This window comes from Nicotiana tabacum, chromosome 15 (assembly GCF_000715075.1).
Source record: "Nicotiana tabacum cultivar K326 chromosome 15, ASM71507v2, whole genome shotgun sequence".
In the NCBI taxonomy this organism is placed as follows: domain Eukaryota; kingdom Viridiplantae; phylum Streptophyta; class Magnoliopsida; order Solanales; family Solanaceae; genus Nicotiana; species Nicotiana tabacum.
In genome coordinates, this window is record NC_134094.1 from 122,252,432 (window position 1) to 122,276,842 (window position 24,411).

The following is a 24,411-nucleotide window of genomic DNA, read 5'->3' on the forward strand; positions in this document are numbered from 1 at the left end:
AGAGATCTATGATAAGTCAACTTTTTCATAATTTCTGCCAAGATTCTCTCTAATGGGATTGCAACGGCTTTTGTCTGCGAGTTCGATCTTGCTTAGAATCCTCGATTTTGGTTTGAGCTTGATTTCGGCTCGAACTTGTGATCTTGGTTCTAGCCCGATCCTGGTTCGAGCCCTCGAATTGATCCCAGGTCAATATTGGTTGGTCTCTGGATTATCAGCACGATAGGTCTACCCTGCATCATGGTTCGATTCTTATTCGAGTTTGATTATGATATCGATCTCGATACGGACCGGCCTTCCCGGGTTCGAGGTTAGTTCGTCCCCCCTTCGGGATCTTACTTCGATACATCACCCTTCGAACTCGATCGGACATGCCAAGGCTGAAATCTATTTCGACCGTATACATATATGAAATTGAAAGAAGTTCAAACACATAAAGAAGAGTTCGTCGTAATTTGTATCATATTCTTTTGTCACACATAAAAAAAACGATACAGAAAAATAGCAGTTAGTCGAGACTTATTCATATTAGCTAGGTAGACATGAAAATAGAAATAAGTTAAAACAAGTTCTCCTATGAAACTTGTTTTTTGTAAATTATGAGGGAAAGCATAAATAGCCACGTTAAGGATCCTTGTTTAATACATAGTTAAAGTTTTAAATTTTTTTCAGAAATACGGGTATGAAATTTGGCAACCCAAACTTCAAATAAATGTCTGAAGGCTTTTTTTAGGTCTCACTTTTGTTTATAAAAATTGTCTGAAATTTAAATTTTTGCCTGAAATTTTTATCTAAAGTTTCACCGAAATGTTTAAAGTTGGATGTAGCTCATTCTATATTCTCCAGTTCCAACTTTCGATCCAACCCCGCTTCTTTATTTTTTAACTTCTTTTTTAAAACACAAATAGAAGTCCTTCATAATATTTTTAAAAAGATAAATACAACAAGTACAAAAGAGTGATTGTGATATCCAAACACATCTAACTATGGAAGGAAGTGACAGAAAAAAGAAGCAACTACTACCTTTGGGATGGATACATACTTTTTCAATGGTAGTTTGGGGGGAGGGGCGGGGGGCAATAACTTTTAGGCGACAAACCAACTAAGAACGATTCTTTCTCTAAATCGAAATGTGATCATGTCAATCGATCAATACATAAAGAACATCATCTTGTTCATTATAAAATTTTAGATATGCTTTAGTGGAAAACCAAAAGATGGTATCATTTTCGAAACATGAGGTTTACTTTAGATCCGAAGGTCGGAAGTTTGAGCTGCCAAAAATAAAAGACAGGGAATGATATCATCATATATTCAGACCTCATATTGTTAACTGGTTCATAAGTTTGAAGTTAAGTTTTGACAATTCTGATTTAAAATTTTCAACTTCAGACCTGAGTTGTTAAAGTCTGAAACTTTATATTCGTCATTTTCAACTTTTCAGTCCCACAAGTTCGAAGTTGGTTCTGAAGCGGCTAAACATTAGACACTTTATAATCTTCGGCTTTAAACATTCGTCTTCGAAACAGATATCTGAAACAAATATCTATGCATTTGCCCTGATTTAAGGTCTAGAATCTCAATTAATGCCCTTCCCTTAATAGTATATGATTTAACCGGATTAGATTCGGCTTCAACTTTCTAATTAGTGGTCATAATTATTTTATGCACTCAAAGGTATAATTTAGTGGTTAATAAAGTGAGAGCAGAATCTTGAAGTCTTGACTCCAAATCCCAACAGAGCTAAAAATCTATTAGATGATTTCTTCCTATTAACATAAGCATAGAATAATTGAAGTTAGTTAGTTCAAACAAAATGGGAATCATCATTTTGTCAAGTTGGTTGGGAAAGTTTTAAATGAACAGAAGTCCTCAAAAGTTCAGCAGATGTACAAAGCGTTGTGTTTTTTCTTTGACTTTTTTCTTGAGTCAAACCAAATTATTTTCTTCTTCATTTTCAGAATAGAAAACATTTCATTGCTATTTTGGTACTCCTACAAATTAGTAAAAGACCTTGTAAAGACTGCTGACTGCTGCAATTCAGTGCTCACTAAATCCTCTTAGCAGTTTATAGTATTTCTCTTTTAGAATCTTTCCTTCTTTTTTCATACAAACTTTGAGCAAATATATCCTCTTAAACTTACTTCACCCACGCGCAGTTAAGTCCTATAACCCCCACATCCCCATAAACACCCAATCAACATTCACGTGCAATAACACGAGAAAGAGAGAGCGTGATAATATGAAGTTCTAAAATAAATACGGAAAACACAAGAACAAAGAAGAGTCGGATTCAGGAGAAATCAAGAAGAGAGAGAGAGAGAGAGAGAGAGAGAGAGAGAGAGAGAGAGTGGTGTCAGAGAGAGAAAGTGGGAAGTGGGTATTTTCGATTCTTGATTCAAAAGATGTGATTTTTGGAGAAGAACATAATAAACAGAGGAGAATTGAAATGCAAAGGGATGGAAGACGAAGCTTATACATGAGTATCAAGAAACAAGTAAGAGTTGAAAAAAAATGTTTTTTTTATATGTAATATTTTGTGAATCTGAATTGTGTATCAGTTAAGTGAAGCTCCAATAAGGTAAAGAGTGTTCACTTTTGTCTGTATGAATTCTAATTCTTCTGACACCTTTGAAGTTTAAATCTTTGTTCATTTAGAATGAATTTGAACTTGAAGTGTGAAGCTTCAAGCTTTCAAATTTTGGAAAAAGTTGGCATTTTGGGTATGTTTTAGGTAATCTTGGCAGTTTGAAGTTATTGAATTGGAAATGAAGTTGTGGGTTTTAAGATTGGAGTTACAGGGAGGTATTTTTGCTAGAAATGGAGGGTTTTATAAAGTAATGGTTTTGATGGGGTTTTAAGATTGGAGTTTTAGTAGGACTTGGGATTTGAACTATTTCAAGATTGGGTTTTTGGAGGGAGAGTTAGTTGAGAATTTGGATTTCTGGTGCTGACCTCCGCCCCTTTAAATCTTATACTGTTACAAGTTGGGATTTTGGAGATGGGATTTGATTTGGAAAATGGAAAGATTGATATTAGAGGGATTCATTGTAGTTTCCAAGTTGTTTTTTTGGAGTTTGGGGGAAAACCCTAATTTAGTGGTGGAATTGGTTTCTGATCCTGAAGTTCTTTGTTTTTGAGCAGTGGAAACTTTATAACCTTTGCTTTTTGTGTATGGAACTTATGTGCTGACAGAGATGCAACCGCCACATCAGCATTCACGGATTAATCTTGCTGAACTGAAAGCTCAGATAGTGAGGAAACTTGGATCAGATAGGTCGAAACAGTACTTTTATTACTTAAATAGGTTGCTGAGCTTGAAGATAAGCAAGGTTGAGTTCAGTAAGATTTGTCTTAGGATCTTCGGAAGAGAGAACATTCCGCTGCACAATCAGTTTATCCGTTCTATTTTGAAAAATGCTTGTAGTGCAAATGTTCCACCATCAAGTCATGAGGATGAGTTTTTGAAGCCTGGTGCAGCGCTTGGCAACAATGAGGCTTCAAATGATGTTTATGAGCAAAATGGGTCGCGTGTTTCATTAAGACAGTCTTCAAGTCAACCAGGTTTGTCAAATGGGGACATTTTGCCATTATCTCCTCGAAAGGCCAGAACAGGCTTTTGTGATCGTAGGGCTGGGGATGGCCGTAGTGCACTTGGACCGAATGAGAAAACTAGTTTTACTTTTCAACAATCAACAGCGGAAGAATCGAGTGATTTTGATGTTACTAAGGAAAATGGTTACTTGAATCCCCCTGATGGCCTGAGGTCTGTACAGCACAATCCAGGACTCATCCAGCGATCGGAGGACGAAAGGGAGGCAGCGAATCTAGAAACTTCCAAACTTTCTTTAACAAAGAGACCACTTGGAGGTCCAGTTTCTGTACATAACAAAGATCAGGTTAGTGGTGATGGGAAAGAGATGCATGCTAGGAGTGAGCTACAAGCGCCGCTTGGAGTTCCATTTTACCCTGTCAGCGTAGTTGGATCACATAGAGAATTGCCTTTGGCAACCAGTAGTAAATGTTTTAGCTTTTCTAATTTTGGTGCTTTGTTGGACACCGTAACATTGAGGGAACGCATGGAGCAGATTGCCGCAGAACAGGGAATTGAAGGGGTGGCAGTCGATTGTGCCAATTTGGTGAACAATGGTTTAGATTCTTACTTAAAAGGTTTAATCGGATCTTGTGTTCAACTTTTGGGAGCAAGGTCTGGGCATGAACCTACTAAGATCAGCAGAAAGAAGCAGCAAACCTATACAAAGCCTGTTAATGGTCTCAGACCAGGCCATCATATTCAGGTGAGTAGCGATAAATCTTCAGAATTCATGCAAGAACAGGCTCCCGACAGCCTGATATCATTTCAAGATTTTAGGGTTGCCATGGAGCTAAACCGGCAACAACTTGGCAAAGATTGGCCATTGCTGCTGGAGAAGGTATGTGCTCGCGTATCTGAGGAATAAAGCCTTTTATGGACTTTGTTGTCTTCCAATCGAGCTTGTATTGGTCCCTACTGGATCAGAGGGCACCGGCCTTTCTTGGGTCTTTGTGCAGCCTCTGTGCTAGTTCTCTTGTGGCCGGCCCTTTGAACTAGTCTATAACTGTTGAAGTTTAACTTGTCTCTTTGAAGATGATAGGGACCAGAGCTGAGGACTATTTATCTCACCTGTTACAGGGCTTAACTTTGGCCAGAAAAACCCCCATTTATTTGCAACCACTGAGAGGGACTTGAAGAAAAGAATCCCTTGTTGGTTGCCCTGTTGTATAATTAGCACAATTCTCTTATTTTCTGCATTCTCTTGTAATTTATAGTCAATGAGTAAATTCTTAACATTTTTGGATGAATAACTGTAACCTAGTACTTCAGCAGAAAGGTGAAATTGAATGATGCAAGAGTTCATGTGTATTAACTACATGTAAAACAGAACTTTTTCAGCAGTAGCTTAATCAGCTCACAGTCTTACTTTTAAATCAACACTCGTATGGTTTGTGGTTTTTCTTTTTCCTATACGTTGTTATTGTTTAGCCGAGTAACTCCATTTATGCAGCTTATTTCTCGTAAGTCATGATGCTCAATGTTGTGTTGAGAGCTGGGGCATCTCTCTTATTCACCTAACTTACTGCTTGACTTTAGATAACAAACTTGTTGGTGTTCTTTTTCTTGATTGGAAACACCGACTTACAAATATTTCATTTGTTAAGATAGTTGTTCGTTCTTGTGATAAATAAAAATAGTACTTTGCATGTGGGAAACACATCGTTGGTGTGTAGTATATAAAATAATCAAATAGGTCCGAAGAAGCTACATACTAGTACCCTAAAGCATCCAACTTCTAGTGATTGATGATTTTGTGGTTAGAATTATTATCACTAATTATATTATTGATTTATTTATAAGGTCTGACTATTAAGTAATAGCCTTGCAGGATACTTCAGTTATATGGAAGTCCACCTCACTACTAAATGAGAGAATGGTGTTAAAGCATAGTCGCTGACTAAGTCACTCTGAGGTGTTAGATTTTCCAGATTCCTTATATATCGCTTGCCTCGAGGTTGGGATGAGTTTATTTTCTTGCACCAAAAATCAAATTTGGAAACTTTTTGTTTTTCTGATAAGGTTTAGTAGGCTGAATTCCTTTGCATTCTTGTTTTTGGTGCTCTGGATTTGAGCAATGACCAAAAGTGTGATAGTCTTAATTAGCAGTTACATTGTAGTGATACCTGACTGTACCGTCAGTGTTACATTATCTTATGGCTTCAGTATATTTATTTTTAACGATTCCTCGTTATTCCTCTGTTCAGCACGAAGCATGTAATGAGAGTATCTTAACACTGAACTGGTGTAAATAACAAGCTCAAATCTTATCCTGAGTTGGAGGATTCACCTAATCCTCTAGAAAGAAAAAATAAAAGTAGCATTAGGGAGAGGCTGAGGGGGACAGAAAGAGAAATGAAAAAATAACTCGTTCTGACAATGGAATTGCAGCTGGAAAATGGAGATTTTTTCTTTTGCACAGGGTAATGGAGATGAAATCAGTCATTCTTGCTGGAAAACTGGTGACGTTGTTGCTGGTCAAGGAAAAACACTTATCTATCTGGAAAAAGAAGAGGTCAAAAGAAAAGTTTCTCTCTTTTCCTCTTTCTCTAGTTATATATATCTCATAGTATTGAGCAAATAAATTTAGTTCTAAGGGCTTCTTACTTTGTCCAGGCCTTGGTCTCTAAATATAGAGTCTTTCTCTCATTATCGCTATGTACTTGTCCAGATACAGTTGACCTTCTACTTTGATTGAATATTGCTAAACTGTGCGGGATCTGGACTTGTAAGTTCACTATTCTTGCTTGTTAATCATCAACTCATTGCATTTTCCAAAGTTAGGATTTTCTGTGAGAAGTCCCTGCTCATATAGATTCTTGGAAGTCCTATCATGGCCCATAATATCTTATTAGCCTGTCTTCAAGGAGCTATAGTGACTAAAAAAGTGCTAATTGTTATGAAAATATTATATTGTGGATGTCCATTCATTACTCCACTATAGATAATCTTCCTGAAGAAGATTATCCATTTAGTACTCTGTTGAAGTTTATCTACAAGCAGCTGATGCAGGCAGGTTGCAAGCAACTCAATGAAATGATTTGCAGCAACTTCTTATTAAACAAGCAGGTTGCAAGCAGCTCATGCAGACAACTTACAAGCAGCTGATACAGGCAGGTTGCAAGCAACTCAATGAAATGATTTGCAACAGCTTCTTATTAAACATGCAGGTTACAAGCAGATCATGCAGACAGCTTACAAGCAGCTAAAGAAAAGCCTTGCAGTTGCTTCCTGAAAAGCCTCGCAGCTGCTTCATTTCTTCTATAAATAGAGGAGTTTTCGGTTCATTATGGACATAAGTTTGAAAGTTGAATAAAATATCAATCTCCCTCTATACTTGTCTTCAATTTATTTCTTTTATAGTCTTTATTTTATAACACGTTATCAGCACGAGACTCTGCCATTTTGAGCACTTACATCGAATTTAATTTCTATTTCAGTGTTCATCTCCGATGTAAGGCGACACTCTTATGTCCGTGGTCAGATCTTGTTCATTCCGAGCATCATAAGGCAGATTATATCCTTGAGGTGGTGAGTTTTTCTTCTTGGCAGTAGTGATGTAGATATCACTTACATATGGAGTGGCTAAATTTGTGCAATTTAATTTGAGCCTTTTGCTTATATTTTAATATCTTTATCATCGCTTGCTTGGTTATATGTTACGTATACAGTATCTATTTTGGTGTTTGTTTTCATCCTTATAACATTGTTAGATCCACTTAAACTCCAACAGAGTTTGCAAGAAATATACAACCACCAAAAGTGGTAATATTTCGTATATCTCATTGTAACTAAACTTTGTTAACCACCAAAAGTGGTATATGCCTATGACCACCAGAAGTGATAATTTAGGCTTTCTATGGTTACAATTAAAGATAAGCTAGAGAAATATTCTCTATATTACATGCACGCCTCGATTTGCTCCTGAAGTAGTAAATATTTTAAAAGAGGTTGAAGCATCACAATTTGATGTGATTAATGCGCGTTCAGATAATTATGTTCGATTTCCTGAAGGATGAGAATTTTTGATAAATATTAATCTATTCCCTGAAGTGAATGTGATAATATTAATAAAGTCGTAAATATGAACGCGCTCTTGTTGTAAGTATATTACAATTCACCTCCAGAAGAGTTAATATGATTGAGAGAATATATACTCAATATTTCGTATTTTAAATTTGCTCATGAAGAAGTAACACAATTGAAATTTCCTCCTGAAGTAGGAAAATATTTTGAAGCAATGTCTTTCTGTGCTTAAAAAAAATAATGAGCTATTCAAAGTTATTTTTGAAGCACATTTTCATTCCCTGGAGTGAATGAGGAAATATCACAACTCACCGCCTGAAGAGGTAGAATAATAGAGAATATAAATATTATTTTTGTGACATAAAGATCATTGCCGCACGTACCTGTTGTACGTAAAACATCTTGGATAATTTTATTAAGTATCATTCTAAGGCAAAAGCATTCTTGTAGAATGATTTCTACTACAACCGCATTAATATATTATGGTTAGTTATTGAGTTCCCCGAAGGAAATAACAACTCGTGTATCTTTCCTTAAAAGATGCAATGACTATGTGGTTGCCGTATTGATACAAAATATTCAGATGATAATGATATTTCTCCTTGAAGGAGATATTTGTCACAAAGTTAGTGGTAGAAATATTAAAATTCTTAATTTTCGTCATTTATAAATTTAGAATTAGCTTTATATTGATCATTTGATTATGATTTTCTCTCATGACACCAGAAGTGTGTGAGCAATATTTGGTAGTACAACAAAAGCTCCTGAAGAGCTAACAGTTTGTCTAGAAGACACATGACACAAGTAGTGTCTAAATAATATTTGATTGTCGACAATAAATGGAAGGCTCCCGAAGAGCTTATTTGTCATTATTGTGGTCAAAACATATGTTATGATAAACCGAAGTTTACTAATACAAATGACTATCATACTGAGACTACAAATGATTGAAAGATTGAAAATCTTCATGTTTCCACAATCATATGGGGTAAATATGTATGTGAGAAGTTACCCGTCTTATTCTTCAAATTTGTACTATATCATGTATCACAGTATACCAGAAGTTTACTAATACAAAAGCAGTCACAGTAAATCAAAAATTTACTGATATAAAAGTAGTCCCAGTAAATCAGAAGTTTACTGATGCAAAAGTTTATGCCATAGTAAACCAGAAGTTTACTTAGAGATAGCACATGCCGTGACAAACTTGAAGTTTTCATCTGTCATTTTTAAATGAGCTATTTGAGAATTCAGATAAGCATATACTGAATAACTAGAAGATTCTTCAAGAATTCTCTTGTGTTGCTTGTTCTCATAATAACTTGATTATACCAGCTAAAGTTGGGATTAAAATCCCCGAATTCTGGAATATGTAAAAGGTGAATATGAGCCTATTCACCTATCATGTGAACCACTTATAGATGCATATATAAGATGGTTACATGTATGTTTATTGTCAACCTGCAGTTTGACATTTGAAATTGTCTTTCTCAATTAAGAGCATAATTTTCAGATTATGAAATCAAGATAGTTCATCTTGATGATGCTGGTTTATATCCAAGCTAGTTTAGCATTGAATACCTCCTATTAATGGCTAAACTATTGCTTATGAGAACAAAGCCTCATGTGTTGGTCTAAGATTTTCTAAATTGCATACAACAACACTTGTATGCATCAGACCAACAAAATATGATAAGTCATCCCCTCACAATTGGTTTAGGATCATAAACCAAATATTTTTACTATCTAATAACTTTTGATGTGTGGTATATGATTAATTTCTCTACCACAATGCACAAAGATATGTTTCCCAAAGAAAATTGGGGATATGAGTTAGTTTTTCTAACATTTGGGGGATGGAATAAAACAGCTGGAAAATCTGCTATATGAATCGAATTATCATTAATATGATCCTCGCTTAGAAGATAATTCAAGTCAAATGCCAGAAGCATTTGCTGATCCAAAATTAAATATCATATTTCAACTGCAAATGCTCCTATTAAAATTAAAGTCTCTGAAGGATAAAGTTTACTGTACGCATGAAGCGTGGTAGACCAATCGATTTCAAAGGTAACAATCCTTGAAAAGAATAGGAGCAAATGATCAAAATGATCATAATAAGGAGGAAATGAGCTCTGGAAGAGCCCACGACATAACATTTCATGAAACTCCAGAAGAAGTTCAGGTACCTGAAAATAAAGAAAGTGATGAGATCTCAACAAGTTATGTCGCTTGCGAACTGATACGAAATGATCGTCGACGATATATTTGATACAATATAGTGCACAATATTTTAAAAGATTGTGAGGATCAAACCTGTAGTCCAGACACCTGAAGATGTCATGCCATTTAAATGTAAGTCATAACCTATATGACTCATTTGGTTAATTCTATATGAAGATCCTTGAAGGATTTAAAATGCCTGAAGCAAATTCAAAATCTCGGGAAATGTATTCAATCAGATTACAAAGATCTTTGTACGGTTTAAAGCAATCTGGGCGCATGTGGTATAATCGCCTTAGTGAATATTTGTTGAAAGAAGGTTACATAAATGATGTTATTTGTCCATGTATTTTTATAAAGAAAATGGCATAAGAATTTGTTATACTTGCTGTTTATGTTGATGACATAAATCTTGTTGGAACTCCAGAAGAGCTCCAAAAGGCAATTGAATATCTTGAGAAAGAATTTGAGATGAAAGATCTTGGAAAGACAAAACTTTGTCTTGGTCTGCAAATTCAACATTTAGCAGACGGGATCTTTATCCATCAATCCGCCTATACATAAAGGGTCTTAAAACGCTTTTACATGGACAAAGCGCACCCATTGAGTACACCAATGATTGTTCGATCATTTGAAGTGAATAAGGACGCGTTCCGACCTCCAGAAGAGGATGAGGAACTTCTTGGTCCTGAAACACCCTATCTCAATGCAATTGGTGCACTTATGTATCTTGCTAATGCTACAAGGCCTGACATAGCATTTTCTGTTAATTTACTAGCAAGATATAGCTCTTCTCCTACACGGAGACATTGGAATGGGATTAAGCATATATTGCGATATTTAAAGGGAACTCTTAATATGAGTTTGTTTTATGCTAACAAAGGTAGTGCAGATCTTGTTGGTTATGCAGATGCAGGTTATTTATCTAATCCCCATAAAACTCGATCTCAAACCGGGTACGTGTTTACATGTGGAGGTACTATCATAACATGGCGCTCCACAAAGCAATCTATTGTTGCTACTTCTTTAAATCATGCTGAGATAATAGCTATTCATGAAGCAAGTAGAGAATGCGTATGGTTGAGATTAGTGATTCATTTCATTCGAGAAAAATGTGGTCTGGAATGTGATAAAAGATCCACAATTTTATACGAAGACAATGCTGCATGCATAGCCCAATGAAAGGGAGGATTTATAAAAGGAGATAGAACGAAACACATTTCACCAAAATTATTCTACACACATGATCTTCAGAAAAATGGTGACATTGATGTGCAACAAATCCGTTCAAGTGACAATCCGACAGATTTGTTCACTAAGTCTTTGCCAACTTCAACTTTTGAGAAGATGGTATATATACAAGATTGGAAGCGGAGACTCAAATATTTGAAACAAGGTTTTCATCAGGGGGAGTGAAATACACACTGTACTCTTTTTTCCTTACTAAGGTTTTTTCCCATGGGGTTTTTCTTGTAAGGTTTTTAATGAGGCAGCTAGAAATGCGTATTACTAAATATGTGTACTCTTTTTCCTTCACTAGGTTTTTTCCCACTGGATTTTTTCTAGTAAGGTTTTAACGAGACACATTATCTTTTAATGAACATCCAATGGGGAGTGTTATGAAAATATTATATTGTGGATGTCCATTCATTACTCCACTATAGATAATCTTCCTGAAGAAGATTATCCATTTAGTACTCTGTTGAAGTTTATCTACAAGCAGCTGATGCAGGCAGGTTGCAAACAACTCAATGAAATGATTTGCAGCAGTTTCTTATTAAACAGACATGTTGCAAGCAGCTCATGCAGACAGCTTACAAGCAGCTGATGCAGGCAGGTTGCAAGCAACTCAATGAAATGGTTTGTAGCAGCTTCTTATTAAACAAGCAGGTTGCAAGCAGCTCATGCAGACAGCTTACAAACAGCTAAAGAAAAGCCTTGCAGTTGCTTCCTGAAAAGCCTCGCAGCTGCTTCCTTTCTTCTATAAATAGAGGAGTTTTCAGTTCATTATGAACATAAGTTTGAAAGTTGAATAAAATATCAATCTCCCTCTATACTTGTCTTCAGTTTATTTTTTTTATAGTCTTTATTTTATAACACTAATTGGGTATTTAGAAGAAATATTTTTTTCCTTATATAAAAAAAAAGAAATGTAGAATTCCATTTGTTCTATTTCTGAACTTTAAGGTCTAAATTAGTGGTTAACATATCACAGTGGCTGCTAAATATTTTATTGTTAAGATACAATGTGAAATTCTTAACAATATTCTGGCGGTTACGCATGAGCTAAATGATAGGAAGGAAATGAAAAGAAGTAAACTTCGCCAATAACTTTGTCGGTTGCAGCTTAGAGATATGGGAAAATTGTATAAGAAAAGATGCTTTATCCAACTTAACGTCAGAATAATATGACATAAAGTTTGTTGATCAGTGAAGCTATTACATCACATAACATTTGGCAGCTTATATAATAATGAAAAAATGATCCGCAACTATTTTAACCCAGTAATGATCCTAAGAAAGTATTCTGGTTACTAGAAGTTTCTGCCGTAGACGTTTAACCCAAGGGTGTGGCCTAGCGGTCAATGAAGTGGGTGAAAATCGTGGAAACCAGGGATCAAATCCTAGCAGAGGAGGAAAACCTAGGTGATTTCTTTCTATTTGCCTAAATCTTGGTGGGTAGAATTACTCGGTACCTCTGCTTGGAGGAGGTAGCAGGTAACCGACTAACCGGTTGAATAATTGAGGTTGTGCAAGCTGGGTCGTATACCGTCGTTATCCAAATAAAAGATGTTTCTTCCATATACGTTAAGATAATGTGGATGTGCTATATGGATTATCTAAGATTACCCAAAGATGGCCTACAATATCTCATGCTCCAGTTTTCGAGGAGCTATGCTGTAAATACTTAAAAATTTTACCTGGATATTTAAAAGAAGATTTCCATTTGTTATATTGCTGGAATATAACGTCTTATTTAGATATTTAGATTTCCATTAGTTATGTTGCTGGAGTTTAACGTCTAAATTTGTGGTTAAAACATTGCAATGGCTGCTAAATAATATATAGTTAGGAACAATGTGACATTCTTGTCAATATTCTGGCGATTAGCATGATATAAATCATATCAAAAGGAAATGAAAAGAAGTAACCTTTGTCAGAAACTTTGTAAATTGCAGCTCGGGGAAATGGGAAAAGAAATATGAGAAAGATATTTTATCCAACTAAACATCAGAATAAGACAACATAAATCAATATCTTTGCTGATCTGTGAGGCTCTAACTTCACATGCCATTTGGCATTTTATATAAGTAAGAAACATGATCCACGACTGTTTTAACCCAGTACTGATCCTAATAAAGTATTTTGGTTATTAAAAGTTTCTTCCATATACTTTAAGATATTCTGCATGTTCTTGATAAATATCTAAGATTACCTAAAATCATTGAGTATTTAGGCAAAAGATGCTGAAGTATACATTGAGAAAAAGTATACACAAATGCAGCAATCTTGTAGTGAACGAAGCTAGACTACAGTGGATGCCGATAAAGTTTGATCCGACTAATTTCAAACTTACTTGGCGCACTGTTCAAAGTTTGGTGAATAATAGGCCCACACCTCTACCCTTTTTCACTTGAACATAGGCTTTTGTTTGTGGCAGGATCCAAAACCGTGATGTTTGCCTAACCCACACATCACACTTTACCCTCTTACCACTGGACAAATCCCTGGGAAAAATCCTTTTATCTAGACCTTGAAGCTTGATCATTCTTGAAGATCTTCCAATGTGCGTTGCTTGTTGAATCAGTTTCAAGCTCAAGAACTTTTCGTTTTATGTCTAGTTATCCTTTTTTTGATGAACCAATCTAGAAACAGAAAAAAGCTTGTGATTTCAAATTTGGAGGGTGGAGTTGGGGGAGGAAGCAATTGGAAATAGAAGCAAGTAGACATTTCCAGTCAGTGTTTTTGTTCTTAGAGTGAGAAAGACTGAGTCAGTTACGCACTCGAAACCATTAGTTCTTTTGGCTCTCTATCCAAGTATTAGGTTCGACACAGTAAGAGTACTTCCAGATCTTATCTTATTCTTTTAAGGTACTCTGTCTATCTTTTACCTCATGGACTCAAACAAGTTCTTATCCAACATACTCACTTTACTGTGAAAGTAGGAAACAATGTAGCAAGAACTTGGATGATTTATAGTGATGAATATAGCACTAACGAGCAAGAAAACATAATCCATAAGAACCAATAGCTTTGTGCAACTTAATTGCTTGCTTCTTGATTTATAGAGATTGCTCGTCAGACAGGAATTTTTGATAAAGCTTGCACTTGGCTATCACCCTTTTTAGCTTAGTCGTAGCGTATCTTGTTGGTATTGGGTTGATTCTTGAATCTAGTCAAAAGTATATAGGTGAATGTAGAGATCAACAGTTGAGACGAAGTATTTATCGTCCACAATCCGAAAGGGATTAGGGAAAAAAGCCTGAGAAAACGTATTTGGAAGGAGTAATATTTGAACAAGTGTTAGTGGAACCCATCCATCTCGTTATTAAAGAGGACATAAGCGATAATACACGACAGATGGAAATCGGAGAACTATCATTTTTCCTATTTTCTCTCCACTGAGGAAAAGAAGCATTACCCAAGCCAACAATAAAGCAGACTTGCATGAGGTAAGACCCTTTTCCTTTTTTTTTTTGGGGTGGGGTGGGGGGTTATAAACAGATGATTTTATTAGTTATGTATATGTGAACTATTCCAACGAAAAAGAAAAGGAGACAATAACCTTGAACATTTAAATGTATGCATCATTATCTATTAACAGTGATTGATACAGATCATGTTTCTTTGAAACCTAATAAGTGACACTTGACTCCTGCTCATCCTGTCCACATTTTCTTTGAAACTTAATAAGTGAGGTGAGTTTGACACAAGTCTGATGAGGGTCAAACGAGTGATTGGGTCAGTCTCCAACAAGAACACAACCACTTTAGAAGTGTCCATTCCATTCAGGAACGGACAACCATGGCCATGAAAATATTTACGAGTTTCTATTTTAATTATTCGTGTTAATCTTCCCTTTCTGAAGAGGAAAATTTCCAGTTTTGCGGCACTGCTCTTTGCTTGCAAGTAATTGTTTCATGACAACAATCTTCTTTAATGCTTTCAAATTCTTGAGCATACCATATTTATTACATGAAGTTTTAACTTTCCATTTTGGGCATTCAAGTCGATAAAGTGATTTAATTTTAATTGAATAGCATGAGAAAAAGACATGTTACTTGATCGATAAGTATTTGGCTTTGTGTCTACTGCTCTTTTTGTTGTCTGGGAAGTTAAGGAAGTATCATTCCATGGGAAAGTCGGTGCCTGAATTTTATCAAACTGCCGTTGCGTATTTAATTCATTAGAGAAGTGGTTTACCAGTTTATGCTCAGTATGTACTTTGTAATTTGCAAAGACTGAACTAAAGGTGATCTATCAAAAATTCTACAGAAAAAGCCTAACTTTCCTTTGAAGATACTGTTTGCTGTTGTTCTTGAGTAACTACTTGAGCAGAGACCAACTCTACTTTTATTTACTGATCGTACCCTAAGATGCATAAGGCCAAAATAGTAAAACTAGAATATCCCGAGTTATATTAAAACGGGAAGATGGATTCAAAAGACAAAGAGCCGTACTATTTTTTTTTTAATAAAAAAAGGGGAACAAACAGCATAAAATGTGCAAGGTACAATATAAGCCAAGCAACAGTAAATCATTAGTTCCCTTACCCTTGTCTTCTGCCCCAAGTAAGCTGGAGTGCTTTCTCTCTTATATTTTAGCAGCAGAGGTACATAGTATACACACATGCATTAATTATATATAATACATCTACATATACATATACATATATATTATTTGCTGGTTACAAAATTCTACAGATATGGTGCATGCTGATAGAGATATTCCGGGTAAACATTCTCTTCCTTTAACATGTTGTTGAATTTGCGATAATGAAAGTTCATTCCTTTTTGTGTTTAATGCAATTTTTTCCCTTTTCCTGTTGTTAGGATGGATAATCTTGTTGTTGCTTACATTGGACGGAATTGCTCTTTGGATGAATTATTATGGGTTTTTGGGTAAAAGACCGAGAAGTAAAGTTCGTCGCTTAATCAAAAAGTATTTGGTGCCCCTTTCTTTGGCAGAGGTACGTGCAAAATCTGATTTTGATGGTGTCTTATGGAAACAAATTGGCAAGATTTTAAAAAATAGTCATAGTAATCTTTGAATCTCCAGAAAGGAAAAAAAAACTTTGAATTTAGTTTATTAGTTCTTTTTTCTGGAATAACATGACTTATATAAAATTTCTCCTTAAAGATTCTTGCTGGAACTTGTAATGCAATTAGATTCATGGTGCAAAGGAGGATTACTTCGGTCAGCTACCAGATGATGTTTTGATTTCCATTCTCCCACATTTGACAGTAATAGATGCAGCTAGGATGAGCATTTTATCTAGAAGGTGGAAATATCTCTTTGCCTCTGTGAGAAGGCACGAGAGAAAATATGTTATTGATATTGGATGATAAATACAATACAAGAGGTCCCTATTTATAGCTATACACTACAAGGAGATATTACTCCTCTTCCAATGTGGGACAAGACTACACTATACATATCTGTAAACTAACACTCCCCCTCAAGCCGGTGCATACACATCATATGTACCGAGCTTGTTACACATGTAACTAATACGAGAACCAGTAAGAGACTTAGTGAAAATATCTGCTAATTGTTCATTCGACTTTACAAACTTTGTAACAATATCTCCTGAAAGTATTTTTTCTCTGACAAAGTGACAGTCGATCTCAATGTGTTTAGTCCTCTCATGGAACACCAGATTTGACGCAATATGAAAAGCAACTTCGTTATCACACACTAGTTCCATCTTGCTGATTTCTCCGAACTTTAACTCCTTGAGCAACTGATTGACCCAAACTAACTCACACGTTGCCATAGCCATGGCCCGATATTCGGCTTCGGCGCTAGATCGAGCAACTACATTCTGTTTCTTGCTCTTCCACGAGACCAAATTACCTCCTACTAGAACACAATATCCAGACGTAGAACGTCTATGAAAAGGTGATCCTACCCAATCAGTATCTGTGTACCCAACAATCTGCTCGTGGCCTCGATCCTCGAATAGTAATCCTTTGCCTGGAGCTGACTTTATATACCGAAAAATGGAACAACTGCATCCCAGTGACTATCACAAGGAGAATCCATAAACTGACTTACAACACTCACCGGAAAAGAAATGTCAGGTCTAGTCACTGTGAGGTAATTCAATTTGCCAACCAACCTCCTATATCTCGTAGGGTCTCTAAGAGGCTCCCCCTGTCCAGGCAGAAGCTTAGCATTCAGATCCATAAGAGAGTCAATAGGTCTGCAACCCTTTATTCCCATCTCCTCAAGAATGTATAAGGCATACTTCCGCTGTGAAATAATAATACCTGAGCTAGACTGAGCGACCTCAATACCTAGAAAATACTTCAATCTGCCCAGATCCTTAGTATGGAAGTGCTGAAAGAGATATTGCTTCAGATTAGTAATACCAACCTGATCGTTACCATTAATAACAATATCATCAACATAAACCACTAGATAAATACACAGATTAGGAGCAGAATGCCGATAAAGCACAGAGTGATCAGCCTCACTACGAGTCATGCCGAACTCCTGAATAATTGTGCTGAACTTACCAAACCAAGCTCGAGGGGACTGTTTCAAACCATATAGTGACCTGCGCAATCTGCACACAACCATTAAACTCCCCCTGAGCAACAAAATCAGGTGGTTGCTCCATATAAACTTCTTCCTCAAGATCACCGTAGAGAAAAACATTCTTAATGTCTAACTGATAAAGAGGCCAATGACGTACATCAGCCATGGACAAAAAGAGACGAACATATGCTACTTTAGCCACGGGAGAGAAAATATCACTATAATCAAGCCCAAAAATCTGAGTATATCCTTTTGCAACAAGACGAGCCTTAAGCCGATCAACCTGGCCATCCGGGCCGACTTTGACTGCATAAACCCAACGACAACCAACAATAGACTTACCTGCAGGAAGAGAAACAAGCTCCCAAGTGCCACTCGCATGTAAAGCAGACATCTCGTCAATCATAGCATGTCGCCATCCTGGATGAGATAGTGCCTCACCTGTAGACTTAGGGATAGAAACAATGGACAAAGAAGATATAAAAGCATAATGAGGTGATGACAGACGATGATAACTTAAACCGACATAGTGTGGATTAGGATTAAGTGTGGATCGTACACCTTTGCGGAGTGCAATTGGTTGACTAAGAGGAGACAAGTTCGCAGTAGGTGCCTGTAGACTTAGGGATAGAAACAATGGACAAAGAAGATATAAAAGCATAATGAGGTGATGACAGATGATGATAACTTAAACCGACATAGTGTGGATTAGGATTAAGTGTGGATCGTACACCTTTGCGGAGTGCAATTGGTTGACTAAGAGGAGACAAGTTCGCAGTAGGTGCAGAATCTGATGCGGGGCGTGAATCACCTTGGCCTGATGCTGGATGTGGACGACGATGATAAGTTAAGAGTGGTGGAGCTGCAGAAGATTGAACTGGATTATGCGGAGGAACTGGAGCTATAGGTGGTGGAGCTACAACCGGAGTTGTAGGTGGTGGAACCAGAGCTATAAGTGGTGGAGCTACAACTGGAGCTGTAGGTGGTGGAGCCAGAGTGACTGAATCTCCAAAAGATGAAACCGGTAGTATCTCAGAAATATCTAAGTGATGACCTGAACCTGTGAAGTATTATTGGGTTTCAAAGAAGGTAACATCAGCGGACATAAGGTACCGCTGGAGGTCAGGAGAGTAGCATCGATACCCTTTTTGTGTTCTCGAGAAACCCAGAAATACGCACTTAAGAGCACGGGGAGCTAACTTATCTATTCCTGGAGTAAGGTTATGGACAAAACAAGTGCTTCCAAAGATACGGGGTGGAAGAGAGAACAAAGGTAAGTTGGGAAACATGACAGAGAATGGAACTTGGTTCTGGATAGCTGAAGATGGCATGCGATTAATAAGATAGCAAGATGTAAGAACTGCATCCCCCCAAATGTCTATTCATTCTTTCAGCTACCCCATTTTTGTTGAGATGTGTATGGACAAGATGTTTGATGAATAATCCCATGAGATTTCATAAACTGCTGAAATGGGGAAGACAAATACTCTCGGGCATTATCACTACGAAATGTGCGAATCGAAACCCCAAATTGATTTTGAATTTCAGCGTGGAAGGTCTGGAAAATGGAAAACAACTCAGATCAATTTTTTATCAAAAATATCCAAGTGCACCTGGAATAATCATCAATGAAACTGACAAAGTAGCGGAATCCCAAGGTGGAACTGACCCGACTAGGACCCAAAACATCTGAATGGACTAAAGTAAAATGTGACTCTGCTCGATTATCAAGACGCCGAGGGAAATGGGAGCATGTATGCTTACCGAGCTGACATGACTCACACTCTAGAGCTGACAAGTGAGATAAACCAGATACCATTTTCTGAAGTTTTGACAAATTGGGATGTCCCAACCGTTTATGTAATAAATCTGGTGAATCAGTAACATGACAAGTTGTAGAAGGAAGACAAGATGTGAGTCCATGTGATTTAGCAAGGATAAGGTAATAAAGTTCGTTTGATTCACGCCCGGTACCAATGATCCGCCCTGTACTGCGTTCCTGTATAAAAACATGGTCATCAAGAAATAAAACAGCGCATTTAAGTGATTTGGCTAAGCGACTAATAGCTATGAGATTAAAAGGACTATTGGGAACATAAAGGACTGAATCTAAAGGTAAGGAAGGAAGTGGGCTTGCTTGACCTATTGCAGTTGCCATGGTTTGAGACCCATTGGCCATTGTGACTTTTGGAAGAGATTGAGAATATGAAATAGTAGTGAAAAGAGATTTGTTACCAGAAATATGATCTGATGCACCTGAATCAATGACCCAAGACTCAGAGGATGAAGATTGGGAGAAACAAGTCACGCTATTACCTGTTTGAACAACAGAAGCTATCTCAGAAGATGTCTGCTTACATGCTTTATATTGAAGGAACTCAATATAATCTGCTAAAGAAACCATCCGACTATTCAAAGCATTGGTTCCCATGTCGCTACAATTTGTAGTAGTATGGTTAACTTGAAATAGTGGAAATAAGTAACTCCTGTGAGAAAACTGAAGAGATAGCTTGAAAAACACTGTTTACAGCAGGAAATACTGTAGCTCGCCGGAAAATTTCAAAGTTGTCGAAATTTGTCGTAACCAGGATGGATAGACTCGGAATTCCTTTGCGAGCAAGCTGTCCTGAAGAAGCTTCGCGAAAAAATGGCCGGAAAGTGGCCGGAACCCTCGCCGGAAAAGTTGTTGTTGCCGGCGCGTGGAGGAGCGTGGCGGCTTTTCTGCCGGATAAAATTTCAGGGGTTGGTCGTCGGAGAGTGATCTACCTCGTGGTGGTGTTGGTTTTAGTACAACACCGACAGAAAGTGACTTTCACTTAGACAAGCCTTAGGTCACCGGAAAAATTGCACGATGACTAAGTTCTTTCTTCCCGGTTAACGCTGGAATGACGCACAACGATCTTTTCTCACTAATGCTCTGATACCATGTGAGAAGGCATGGGAGAAAATATGTTATTGATATTTGATGATAAATACAATACAAGAGGTCCCTATTTATAGCTATACACTATAAGGAGATATTACTCCTCTTCCAATGTGGGACAAGACTACACTATACATATCTGTAAACTAACAACCTCTATGCCTACATTAGAATTCGAACCCCTTGGCAGGTTTGGGATTGACCCTTTCGATCACAGTTATTGCCCTTACGATCAGCAAAAACTCTTGAAAGAACAGTTATTATAGCTTTATTCGGATCGTAAAGTGACTAATGTTGAGATAACCTTTTGTTGTGGGAGAATTTTTTTAGGGAATTTGACCAATGGATGCATTCTATTTCAAGATTAGGTGTTGAAAGACTACGTCTTTCATTTGATTGTGGCAGTGATCACCCCATCTACAACTCCAACCCCATACGCAACCCCAACAAATTGTTTAAATTTTCTCTTGAGCTTCTCTCTCAGGCATCCTCATTGAAACACCTGTATTTATACCATTGCATTATCCAACCAAGTTCCGGAGTCCGTCTTAATTCCCTTAGGACCCTTACTTTGGACAGTGTTCTGTTAGCAAGCGGACAACTTGAGAGTGTTTTTTCCTCTTGTTTGAATCTTAACCGGTTAGAGCTAGCATGTAGCAAACTCCCTTATAAGCTATGCATCTCTGGCACAGTGACATCCGTTTTTTTCTTAGCTTGTGGCGGATTGGAAGAGATTGATCTTCGAGCTAAAAATCTTCGTCGATTTGAGTGTATTCTTTTTAGCAAAGTAAGATTTTATTTTTCTTTTGTTCCCATGTTGGAAATTGTAATAATTAATTTTAACGGAGCCGCTGCAATGCCATACATATTTGGTGATTTTGCAAGAGATTTACCTGCTCAAGTTAAATCTTTAACAGTCAAAGTGGGTTATTCTCAGGTATCTGATGATGTCTTGTCTTCTCAAATTCCTTTGGTCTTTGTTTTTTGAAGATCCTGATCAATTAAAGCATTCTTTATTTCAGATAAAATACTTCCCAACCGAGACACAAATGTTCAGAAACCTTAGGGAGCTAACCTTGGTACTTGTGTTCACGTATGACTTTGACATAGTCAAAATTTCCCTCTCTCTTAGGCGCTTGTCCTCTTCTTCGGCATTTGGATTTAGTGGTGAGTTATCTATATTCATCTTTTTTTCTTTTACTTTTTGGATATTCTGGATATTGTTTGCTTGATCTTATATGCTGTTGACTTCTGCATGGGGGATGCATGATTTACTGGTAATTCTCCTTGTGTTTTATGTGTAATCATGCATTTTCTGTCAAAAACAATTTATACTGGGAAAAGTTGTATTATTACCAATAACCCTCATCTATTGGTGTGCTTAGGTTGTCCGTTGCCGCGTGAGACAAAACACCCTTCACTACCTAGCAAGTCTGGGAACTAATTAAAAAATTTACCCTAAATAATAATTTGGTCTATTATCAAAGAAATCCTTTGTTTTTCTGCCGGGGAGATTATGAGCCTGTCTGGGTTAGCTAAATTTAAATAGCATTTAAGCACCAAGTGCTGAATAACACTTTTTAAGTGTTGGAGGTGATTTTGTAATTAAACAGTTACGTGTTTGGATAAAAGTGTTGAAGGTGAAAATTAGTTGTTAATGTGTTTGATAAAATAAATGCTTATTCTGTTAAAAGGACCAAAATATCCTTAAATCTGTTAACACTATAAAAAGGAATTGATTACCGAAAGATTTTTAATTCTAAAGCTATTCAAATACAAACTAATTAATTTTGGATGGGCACCATTTGCTATTATGATGTTATTGTGCACCTACGGTTTAACAACAGATTTTAACATTACAGAATGTGGTTTCCTGTATCATTAAAATAGCATAGCAAAGAAGAAACTGCAACTTATGTTTCCCTTGACCAGAACAACAGGAAACAATGTTGAGACACTTTTGCCAGGAATTATCACTGTATTGAGAATTGCATACTAGAATTGTTCTTATTGGACTGCTCTGAACGATCTCAGCTATATCGTTCATTGCCTCGGCAGGTTAAAGTTTCTCTGAAGAATAATAAAAATGGTTTACCAACATTTATGATTAGTTGCAGAAAAAGGTTCCTTCACTTTGAGTGTGGATAGTTGACTAAGTGTAATAGATGTTAGAAACCCTACATGATTAGAAGGGGCATATTTGTCTGTTTTGTTTCTGAAGATATTTACAGTTGTAATAGCACACCTTTATGCTACTTTATCTATAAAATTACTTTATCTTCTCACTTTATCTTCTCAACAAAAAATATCTTGAATTAATTTTTTTCTACTAGTATATTTTTTGTAATATTCTGGGAATTGACTGATTTGCATTGAAAACCTTGTTAATGCTGATATTTGATAACGACGTGCCACATAAGTTTAGTTGGCAAAGTACAAATCTTCAAGGTCTTGCATACATTAGAGAACTATATGTTATCATTCGTTCATTATAACTAGCAGATGTTACGCCTTGCTGTGTGCTAGAAAAAGTCTAACTGGACTCGTAACTGAATGAAACACTTACTATAGTTGATTTCCATGAAACTATTTTTGTGATCAACAGCATAATGAACTACTTAGCATATTCCTCACTGTCCAATTAATGTGCTGCTTTAGCAAGTAGTCTTGGTTCAGTCAAATGCTCACATTGCAGCTTGCTTAACTACATAAATCATAGTTATATTCAATTAGCAATACACTGATCTCATTCTCGTTGTGATCTCAGCAATCGAGGACAACAAGGGGAGAAAGAGGAAGTGACATAAGGCCTCCTTTATCTCCTACATGTCACACTAAGCTGAAAGAAGTGACATTCGGTGGATTTCATGGATCCGAAGCAGAGATTGAATTTGCTGTTTATATTCTGAGAAGTGCAATGGTACTTGAACGAATGGTTCTCGCCCCATGTTTTAGTTGTTATTCTGGTAGTGGTACATGGGAGAAAATGTTGGATTTTTCACTCGATGAAAGAAAACGCAACTCAATCCAACAAGAACTACATGGGCAAGCTATCTTTAGGAATGCTGTGGTGATCATCCAATAGGTTTTTGTACAACTACTATATCAGCTGTCTACTGTCGTCAGTGGTATGTAAACTTGTCGAGGGCCTTTCCCCTGACATTTGGGAAAAAAAAATCTTTTCCCCTGACACACCTGACTGTCATTTTAGAAATGCGCAGAGGAATGCGGAGAAGGGGAGTCTTGGCGTAACTGGTAAAGTTGCTGTCATGTGAGGTCACTCGTTCGAGCTGTGAAAACAACCTCTTGTAGAAATACAGGGTAAGGCTGCATACAATATACCCTTGCGGTCCAGCTTTTTCCGGACCCCGCGCATAGCGGGAGCTTAGTGCACCGGGCTGCATAGAGGAATGCTGACTCATTAAATAACACATACTGCTCCCAATGTCTGCAGCCAGATTATTACTTCCCCTTTCAAGTGGTAGTTGTTTATGAGGATAATGAGACTGAAGGTTTCTGCTCCGACTGATGCTTGTTTGTGCTATAATGTATCTACAGTACTTAGAGTGGACTCAAAGAAGTATTTGGAGTTTCTGAAGTTTTAAGTAACTGGTGGCTCCCCACTGAAACTTGTTCGTTTTGTTTTAAATTCACTTCAAGGAGATGAACTGTGAAAATTATGCAGGAAAGGGTTCTCTCTTTTCTGATCCTTTTTGGCCTATTGGCAATTGAAGATTAAGACGCTTTAAGTGACTGTTAATTAACTATGCAATACATATTTTTCCACAAAAATATATGCCAATGATGACCAGAGGCGGTTCCAGAATTTAAATTCTATGAATTCAATCTTTGAGGTTCTTAATATTGAACTCATTATATTGTT

General features: G+C 36.8%; 2 protein-coding genes across 5 annotated transcripts; both read left to right on the forward strand.

Annotated features, from left to right (window-relative positions):
• Positions 1–2,032: 2,032 nt before the first annotated feature.
• Positions 2,033–11,461, forward strand: LOC107810449 (uncharacterized). Of its 3 annotated transcripts, none has more exons than XM_075231221.1 (5): positions 2,291–4,433; positions 5,416–5,549; positions 6,015–6,107; positions 6,264–6,320; positions 7,033–7,173. In XM_075231221.1, exons 1-2 carry the CDS (start codon positions 3,198–3,200, stop codon positions 5,458–5,460), a joined length of 1,281 nt encoding a protein of 426 aa, XP_075087322.1. In that variant the 5' UTR covers positions 2,291–3,197; the 3' UTR covers positions 5,461–5,549; positions 6,015–6,107; positions 6,264–6,320; positions 7,033–7,173. The 3 variants fall into 3 exon arrangements, with proteins under 3 accessions (XP_075087320.1, XP_075087322.1, XP_075087321.1); XM_075231220.1 differs by having other exon boundaries at positions 5,424–5,549; XM_075231219.1 differs by having other exon boundaries at positions 2,033–4,433; positions 5,424–6,107; positions 7,033–11,461.
• A 3,143-nt stretch (positions 11,462–14,604) lies between these two features.
• On the forward strand, positions 14,605–24,320 carry LOC107767885 (uncharacterized). 2 transcript variants are annotated; one of them, XM_075231222.1, is made up of 5 exons: positions 14,605–15,795; positions 15,895–16,031; positions 21,551–21,695; positions 23,296–23,656; positions 23,740–24,320. In XM_075231222.1, exons 1-4 carry the CDS (start codon positions 15,768–15,770, stop codon positions 23,328–23,330), a joined length of 345 nt encoding a protein of 114 aa, XP_075087323.1. In that variant the 5' UTR covers positions 14,605–15,767; the 3' UTR covers positions 23,331–23,656; positions 23,740–24,320. The 2 variants fall into 2 exon arrangements, with proteins under 2 accessions (XP_075087323.1, XP_016442479.1); XM_016586993.2 differs by lacking the exons at positions 14,605–15,795; positions 15,895–16,031; positions 23,740–24,320 and adding an exon at positions 20,731–21,465 and having other exon boundaries at positions 23,296–23,463.
• Positions 24,321–24,411: the final 91 nt, after the last annotated feature.